Source organism: Sinocyclocheilus grahami, unplaced genomic scaffold, assembly GCF_001515645.1.
Source record: "Sinocyclocheilus grahami isolate Dianchi unplaced genomic scaffold, SAMN03320097.WGS_v1.1 scaffold1325.1, whole genome shotgun sequence".
NCBI classification, from domain to species: domain Eukaryota; kingdom Metazoa; phylum Chordata; class Actinopteri; order Cypriniformes; family Cyprinidae; genus Sinocyclocheilus; species Sinocyclocheilus grahami.
In genome coordinates this window covers 233,927-243,274 of record NW_015506504.1, presented here as the reverse complement: position 1 = coordinate 243,274, position 9,348 = coordinate 233,927, and the positions used below count along the sequence as shown (strand labels likewise).

Sequence of the window (9,348 nt, the reverse complement as noted above, 5' to 3'; positions counted from 1 at the left end):
TGGCGCACATCATCCTCACTGATCTGAAACGTAGGAGTGGGGGAGAGGGGGGTTGCAGGAGGTGTTGATGGTTGTGTGGAGAGATGTTCAGAGAGGGTGTGGGGTGTTAGACTGGGAGTTTCAAATCTACAGTAAAACTTATTCAGGTCTTCACCAAGTTGTTGACTGGCCGCAGTGCTGGGGGATGGTGTCTTGTAGTTGGTGATGAAAGCAGAGCATGATACCCTCCCTTCGGAGACTGGGCCGCAGGGCAGTATTCCAACATGATAACGACCCCAAACACACCTCCAAGACGACCACTGCCTTGCTATAGAAGCTGAGGGTAAAGGTGATGGATTGGCCGAGCATGGGCATCCTCAAACGGAAGGTGGAGGAGCGCAAGGTCTCTAACATCCACCAGCTCCATGATGTCGTCATGGAGGAGTTGAAGAGGACTCCAGTGGCAACCTGTGAATCTCTGGTGAACTCCATGCCCAAGAGGGTTAAGGCAGTGCTGGAAAATAATGGTTGGCGCACAAAATAGACACGTTGGGCCCAATTTGGACATTTTCACTTAGGGGTGTACTAACTTTTGTGGCCAGCGGTTTAGACATTAATGGCTGTGTGTTGAGTTATTTTGAGGGGACAGCAAATTTACACTGTTATACAAGCTGTACACTCACTACTTTACATTGTAGCAAAGTGTCATTTCTTCAGTGTTGTCACATGAAAAGATATAATAAAATATTTACAAAAATGTGAGGGGTGTACTCGCTTCTGCGAGATACTGTATACTTCTATAATGGCTATTATTGTTCATTAAAACTGATAGGCTATTTAACAAAAAAGGTACAGTTGTGCTTTATGAAATATTTCATTTTATTATTCATACAGTGAAGATAATCAGAGTATGTGGACATATTGCCTAAACCACGTTAATATGTTTTATATTTTTTAAATGAAAACGAAAAGAGAGTTGTGTTTTATAATTTGTTTTGTTAAGTATACATTGAAGAAAACGAAGAGGCAGTGGTGTTTGATGTGATTGTTTTATTGTAATGTGTGAATGCGTTGCATAAACCACATGTTTGTGGCTATTATTAAAACTGATAGGCTATTTAACAAAAAAGGTACAGTTGTGCTTTATGAAATATTTCATTTTATTATTCATACAGTGAAGATAATCAGAGTATGTGGACATATTGCCTAAACCACGTTAATATGTTTTATATTTTTTAAATGAAAACGAAAAGAGGGTTGTGTTTTATAATTTGTTTTGTTAAGTATACATTGAAGAAAACGAAGAGGCAGTGGTGTTTGATGTGATTGTTTTATTGTAATGTGTGAATGCGTTGCATAAACCACATGTTTGTGGCTATTAATATGTTTAAATGAAACAGAAAAGAGGCAATGCTGTTTGATATAATATAGTTTCATTGTAATGTGTATACTAGGGATGTCAATTTTCGATCATTTCCATGATTGATCGTTGTTTAAATTAACGATCAATTAATCGATTAATCGTTAACCTTAATGCAGCAAAATGCGTCTATTGCAGCAGCACGCAGTCACTGGCATGACAGGATGTGCAAAAGCCACTAAAAAAAAACCCCGTTTTCGCACCCGAATTAAAGGGGTTTTAGTCTGAATAAAATGCTAGTAGCAGGATTGTAAAATAAATAGATCTGATTATGATCATTTGATAAAATGAAGAGAGCTCGCCGTACGTTTGAGATCGTTTTACTTTGTTGACTTTCTCATCCCGACACGGAGACCGCTGAACGCGCCTCTTTAAATGGTTTCGTGGTGCACGTTATTGTATTTTAAAACACTATTGCAATGTTTTCAACTGACATTATGTCATTTAAAATAAAATTATCCCAAACATAACTGTGGCGCGTGTGGCTGTGCTGCGCAGTCAGTGAACCGCTTCCATCGGCGCTGCTGCAACAAAAAACACTGTTGCTAACATGAAACATTTTTATGCGAGTATTATGACCATTACTTAATTTGATCCTGCTGGATCCTGTTCCGGAAAATGTCGGATTTAAAATTTTTGCGTTCCGGTAGGCCTATTTGTTTTTAAAAATCCGGCATTTACAGTGCATTAGATCGTGACAGTGCATGCTTGCATACGAGACAGTGCGAGCGCGGGTTTGGCTAGATGTATTTGGAGGTTATTACTCACGTCTCATTCGGCACAAATCCAAATGTTTCCATATTCGCAATGTATTTGAATGTTAAACTATTATTTATAATATAAACTAGGCTTGTACTTTACATGCATTCGCATATAGCGAAAAGATCATCCTCTTCACATGAGCAAAAAAGTCCTTGGCATAACAGCAGTGTAACCGTTTATATGTTTGGTTGACTGGGTTTTATTTTGATAATGAACAGACTGTGATGTAAGTTTGAATTGCTAGAATATGTGGGGTGTGTGCACGCGAGGCGCCGGTGCGATCGAACAGCTGAAACATAAACTCAATTTTTGGAATAAGACATAATCTGCAAAAGTCTTTACATCGTAAAATCTTACATCGTGACCATGCTTTTGGATGCCGTTTGAGCCCATGTAGCCTACATTAATGCGACTTTGTTCTTGGTCACGAATTTCCACAAATGCAATAATATTTAGGCATTGTTTCTTTTCCTAAATCCTCACCGTCTAACCCTCTAATTTCGCAGGTTTATTTTATTGTCATTTACTTTTTATCACTGTTTTCGCATCTTTTACTGTGGTAAACATACGGAAGGGAAATTAAAGATTTCATGGCCATGAATTAAGAATTCGTTCGATGTATTAATTTGTTCCCTCATTTTAGTTAAATCATGGGTTAAGGAACAAAACTAATGAAACATGGACAGTGGCCACAAATAAATAAGTCGTAGGAACGAATTAACAAGTTGTAGGAATGAATCCTTCCCCCGCAGTGTCCCGCACGGCCCTGCAACCTTCACCTAATTGTTTCAAATATGAAACAATTATCTGGGGAAATGACTGTTACTACATTTCTATTGCATTCCATGTTGAAGAACTTTGTGTTGTTTCTATTTTAATGTACTTTTAAAGTTTAAATCACATTAAAAGCTTAATTTGTAATTATGATGCATTTATATACCGTCACCATCACTCACAGTCGCTCGCACGTGTTTTGCGCATAAGCCGCACGCAGCCCAAAATTAAACTGCTTAATCGACCATCGATAGCTTTAATTGATTGCATCTCTTATCAACAATTAATCGATCATTGATAAATCATTGACATCCCTAGTGTATACTTTCCCTGAACTAAATTTTTTGTGGCTATTAATGTGTTTAAATGAAAACGAAAAGAGGCAGTGGTGTTTAAATTTGGCATGAAATCAAAATTGAAAATTCTTATTTTTTTAATGGAATACTGTAGTGTTTATTATAAATACTTTATCCGTGCACTTCATTCTTTTTTTAAAATTCATGTGCCCTCGTAATCTTTAATCAAAAACATTAACCTCCCCTCCCCCTCAAAACGACTCATCCTCTCTTCCAGTCACGAGCTATGACTTGAGGGTGGAGCTAGTGACGTGAGGTGTAAACGCTGGGATAAATGACAGGGGGAAAAGCTGAAGCTGATGCTTCACTTTATAGAAATCAACGCGACCAGTGCTGATGCGAGCCATGGGAACAGTACACTACCCTTAAAAATTTTAAGGATATTAGGATATTACCACAACATTAGTCTTAGGACATTGCAAACACATTTTTTTTAATGAATATGACAACTTGATGGAGGACGCGCTCAGTCATTCAGGCAGTCTCTCATGCACACTGTTAGGCATGTTTTGTGCCATTGATCGTCCTTGTCATCCTCAATAAATAAAAAAATTCTTCATGTTAGGGTGTCGGCGGTGAATCCAGTGGAGCGAAATCCCCCCACAACTAACTGCAAACTTGCATTCAGATCTGCCTCCATTTTGTTAGCAACGCCCCAACTTCCAATCAATTCCCGAAGGGCGAAATCAAGCCCCGCCCTCTCATTTCAGATGCTGTTTCACTCAGATAGATGTCACAGTAGAGAAAAAAAAGACAATTGCTACTTCTGTTTCATGCCAACTTTAATATCATATTTCATCTTATTGTAAATATACAAACCCGATTCCAAAAAAGTTGGGACACTGTACAAATTGTGAATAAAAACAGAATGCAATGATGTGGAAGTTTCAAATTTCAATATTTTATTCAGAATACAACAGATGACATATCAAATGTTTGTCCATGCCACACGCACTCATGCAACCCCGTACCATCAGAGATGCAGGCTTCTGAACTGAGTGCTGATAACAACTTGGGTTGTCCTTGTCCTCTTTATTCCGGATGACATGGCGTCCCAGTTTTCCAAAACGAACTTCAAATTTTGATTCGTCTGACCACAGAACAGTTTTCCACTTTGCCACAGTCCATTTTAAATTAGCCTTGGCCCAGAGAAAACGCCTGTGCTTCTGGATCATGTTTAGATATGGCTTCTTTTTGACCTATAGAGTTTTACCCGGTAACGGCGAATGGCACAGTGGATTGTGTTTACCGACAATGTTTTCTGGAAGTATTCCTGAGCCCATGTTGTGATTTCCATTACAGTAGCATTCCTGTATGTGATGCAGTGCCGTCTAAGGGCCCGAAGATCACGGGCATCCAGTATGGTTTTCCGGCCTTGACCCTTACGCACAGAGATTGTTCCAGATTCTCTGAATCTTTGGATGATATTATGCACTGTAGATGATGATAACTTCAAACTCTTTGCAATTTTTCTCTGAGAAACTTCTTTTTGATATTGCTCCACTATTTTTCGCAGCAGCATTGGGTGAATTGGTGATCCTCTGCCCATCTTGACTTCTGAAAGACACTGCCACCCTGAGAGGCTCTTTTTATACCCAATCATGTTGCCAATTGACCTAATAAGTTGCAAATTGGTCCTCCAGCTGATCCTTATATGTACATTTAAATTTTCCGGCCTCTTATTGCTATCTGTCCCAACTTTTTTGGAATGTGTAGCTCTCATGAAATCCAAAATGAGCCAATATTTGGCATGACATTTCAAAATGTCTCACTTTTAACATTTGATATGTTATCTATATTCTATTGTGAATAAAATATAAGTTTATGAGATTTGTAAATTATTCCATTCCTTTTTTACTCACAATTTGTACAGTGTCCCAACTTTTTTGGAATTGGGTTTGTACATATAGCAACAACCCAGGCTTCATCTCGAGTTGCATTTCTTCCATCATCCAGAAGCGCTGGCAGAGGTGAAGAAAGCCGAGTGAGAAAAGCTGAAAGAATTATGTAGGAATGTCGGAGCGAAATCCTTTGGCAGAACTGGGTCTTGTTTGCACAGCAAACCTGACAGTCCTATGTACCGCCGCGAAGGGAGATGCCCACATTGTTGAGTTGGGAGACCCTGGTTACGGTGAAGTGAGGGGCCCCCACCAGGCAAGTTTGGAGAAACAACAGGATGAAGGTCAGCTAATATAGCAGTTAATTCCACTTCCCTGTCCCCATGGTTCCCAGCTGGGGTTTATTTGAAGATCCCAGACCTCAAAGTCACCGAGCACTTTGTTCGGCTGGTGAGTGCCGCGGGCTTGTGCCAGTACTCGGTAATAATAATGTATTCTGATGAAATATGGGTCAATAGGGATTGCTTGTGAAGGATGGAATATTCCATGCTCTCACCGGGCTGTTGTATTTCTGTCCACGCTTTTTTGGACTTCTCTTTCTCCCTGTATTCCCATTGGGCTGTTAATCCAATAGTGCTTGACAGTGGACTTCCTTTTTCATAGAAATCACTCTTGAAATATTCCGATCTGATGTTCTTTAATGTGTGATGAATCAGTGCGCAGTGTTTCCCATTCATTAACTAGTCTGTGGCGGCCCACCACAGTCTAATCTGTGCCGCCACGGTTTCACAATAAACCGAAAATATATTGATGATACTCCTCATTACATCATAACATGTCTTTAACGTGTTTCGTGCCATTGCTTTTGGTAAGTCTCAGTCAAACGAAATAAAGCGTATGGCTTTATCCCCTCATCAAGTCTGTTTGAGCTGCTTGTTTCAAAGCCAAGCGCGCACTTTTTTCACGCAATCAGCTCGTGAGCCGGTGTTTCCCACATCTCATTGTAAGCCTGTTTTCACAGAAGTTGGTGTTTTGGAAGCCAAAATAAAAGCTCAGCTGCAGTTTCCACCAAAATAAAAGCTGATAGGCAAAGCAAACTCACTGTTTATTAGAAGAAAAAATTGAAATATTGGGGTATGAATGTATTTCTGAAGGGAACTGACTTTTGATGGCATTTCTCCCTCCGTTCCATAAGCGCCACCTGCTGCCAGAGAGCGAAATTCAGCCTGTCTGCTTTTTTTTTTTACTAAGGTTTTAGCATACACATGCACCTGAATAATTACATATGTAAATATGTATGTTACAATTATGAAAACGTTTTTATAATAAATTGCTGACAGTACAATACTGGACAATGAATCTGCAGAATTTACACTTCAATTATGAGACTACAGTGTTTCCCATAAACTGAGTGTGGGTGTTTTTATATCACTGTATTTCTGAAGGAAACCAGCTGTCTTCAGAAAATTGGATGTCATTTTCATTTAATCTTGCATGTAATGTCTGATAAAGCAGCGTTTGTGAGCTGAGCGCTGCTTTGTGTACAGCCGTTACCGGGGAAACCTGGATCTCTACCACTCCAACAGTGCCTCCTGCTGGCAGAGAATGAGTTTGCCACCACAAATAGATTGCAAGTCTGTGGGAAACACTGGACTATGGTATAAATAAATTCTGTAAACTAAATAAAAAAATAAATAAAAAAAAAGACTGTATAACAGTTTCACTGCAAATCATGTTATAATATGTCTTACAATATGCGTGCGTGCAAAGGTTCTGCGCGATCCTCTTGTTCAATATTCTAGGGGTCTGAATCCGGCTCAAATTGATATGGCAATTTGAGCCCGACCGATATGGTTTTTTTGGGGCCGATATGATACCGATATTAGGGGGTAAAAAAAGGCAGATACCGATATATAGGCCAATATTCTTGGTGCGTATTGTAGTACAGTACCAGTCAAATGTTTGGACACTTTCCCATTCGTGTGTCCAAAAATTTGACTGGTACTATATATAGAATACAGTTTATACATAAACAGAATATATCCATAAACACATTTTTTGCAATGATCTCTCAAATGTGGTGATCAAACACTTATAATGGTGACAGAGATATGTAAGGGCATTTAACAATTTAACAATAAACTTTACCATCCAAAATGAGTCTGACATCAGTGAACTGAACAGTAAAGTTCAATTCAACTTTATTCCGTTGAAGTTTATTTCACTTCAGAACATTCATTCACGGATTTGCGCTACTGTCTTCACACACAGACAAAACTTACTAGAGAAGTGTGACGCGTGCCATAATATAGGGGAGTGCGATGCACAAAGTAACGGGGTGTTAGTTGTAACACACGTGGTTTGAATATTTATTTTACCATAGTAACATTTAAATTCTGGCTTAAGTAAATTTTTTTATCTCAGTTTTTATTATTCATTTAAAATTAGACAAATCTGCTATTATTTTAATCTCCAATCTGTTATTTATCAGTTCAGATAGTTTTTTTAATGCTTTGATTACTAGCAGAAGACACTAACCAGTTTTAAATTCCAGTTGCGCAGATGGGGCACATTGTAACACTGCGTTACATGATGAAAATGCAATCCCAAGTGTCCTACCCCTAAGTCTAAATGCATTTAGAAAAAAATGGCATTTAAATTAAAATTTTGCTACAGTTTTTGCTTGTACATGTTAAAAATATCAAATTAATTTGGGTAATAAAATTTCATTTTAATTTTACAACTTATAAAGCGTTAAAATGTGTTTTTAATTTACATAATAAAACTATTGTAGATAATAGCAAATGTAAATTATATAATTTAATTTTCATTTTGCACATATGCATGGGAAATTTTAAATTTAAATACAGAAATACATTACCATTTTGCATATTACATTTCAAAATGAATTTTGCTACCCATATGCTTCAATAAGAATTTACCTCAGAAGAATGCGATGCGGGGTCAGACCCCAGAGGGTTAAAGCTTTGTACGCTAAATGTGCCACAAACAGTCATTAAAGATGAATGAAGAATAAAGACCAACCTCCTTGTTCCTTGAGTTTTATTCTACGGGGTTCTGGTTTCTCGTGTTTTATTCTCCAGGTTTCTGGTTCCTCGTGTTTTATTCTGCAGGGTTCTGGTTCTTCGTGTTTTATTCTCCGGGGTTCTGGTTCACTCGTGTCCTCCTCACTCTCCTCTTTAACAAACACCATCTTCACAGCAGCAGATCTCAGTTAAGATGATACTCCTCCAGATATCACTGCTTGCTTGAAAACTTAGTCACGACTATAAAGATGATAATGACCTGATTCAAAAACTGTATTTTTATACTTACAGAAACAACATTTCTAACAGTTTGTATTAAGCCAGCACCACTACAAAACAACAGAGAGCACGGTGAAGCTAAACTTCTTCCTCTGAGGTTTAATGGTGTTTGGCAAACAAACGCATTTAGCGCCACTCGCTGGACTGGAGTGTGAAGAGGGAATAATACGGGGAAAATTAAAGGTGCGAGGATTTGTTTTCCTTTAAAAAAGCCGATCTGCACAAATAAATTAAAATTATAGACTCACGTGGTATTTGATCATTATCAACAGTCTTTGTGAGTGAAGATTAATAGAGAAAAACGCGCTAATTTATTAGTCAACTATTTGAAATATGAAAATAAAACGATCTAAATCCAAAATAATAAACAGCATTAGCATGAAAGACAACCATGGGTTTCACTCTCCTCTTTAACAAACACCATCTTCACAGCAGCAGATCTCAGTTTAGCTGATACTCCTCCAGATATACCTGCTTGCTTCATAACTTAGTCACGACTGTGAGGATGAGAATATTACAGGTATTTATTGACCTGATTCAAAAACAGTATTTTTATACTTACAGAAACAACATTTCTAACAGTTTGTATTAAGCCAGCATCACTACAAAACAACAGAGAGCACGGTGAAACTAAACTTCTTCCTCTGAGGTTTAATGGTGTTTGGCAAACAAACGCATTTAGCGCCACTCGCTGGACTGGAGTGTGAAGAGGGAATAATACGGGGAAAATTAAAGGTGCGAGGATTTGTTTTCCTTTAAAAAAAGCCGATCTGCACAAATAAATTAAAATTATAGACTCACGTGGTATTTGATCATTATCAACAGTCTTTGTGAGTGAAGATTAATAGAGAAAAACGCGCTAATTTATTAGTCAACTATTTGAAATATGAAAA

The 9,348-nt window shown here is 38.1% G+C and overlaps 1 protein-coding gene across 3 annotated transcripts in view; it reads right to left on the bottom strand.

Moving 5' to 3' along the window:
- LOC107569234 (gastrula zinc finger protein XlCGF57.1-like) overlaps positions 1-8,532 on the bottom strand; it is a 14,188-nt gene extending 5,656 nt beyond the window's left edge. Inside the window, exons 1-2 of one of the 3 annotated variants that reach the window (XM_016255264.1) lie at positions 8,484-8,532; positions 8,175-8,416 (exon numbers count right to left, since the gene is read on the bottom strand). In XM_016255264.1, coding sequence (XP_016110750.1) covers positions 8,175-8,343 — 169 coding nt within the window. In that variant the 5' untranslated portion in view covers positions 8,344-8,416; positions 8,484-8,532. Of the gene's footprint in view, positions 1-8,174 lie in introns of all 3 variants that reach the window. The other 2 variants (XM_016255265.1, XM_016255266.1) reach the window with 2 other exon arrangements.
- Between the last annotated feature and the right edge of the window lie 816 nt (positions 8,533-9,348).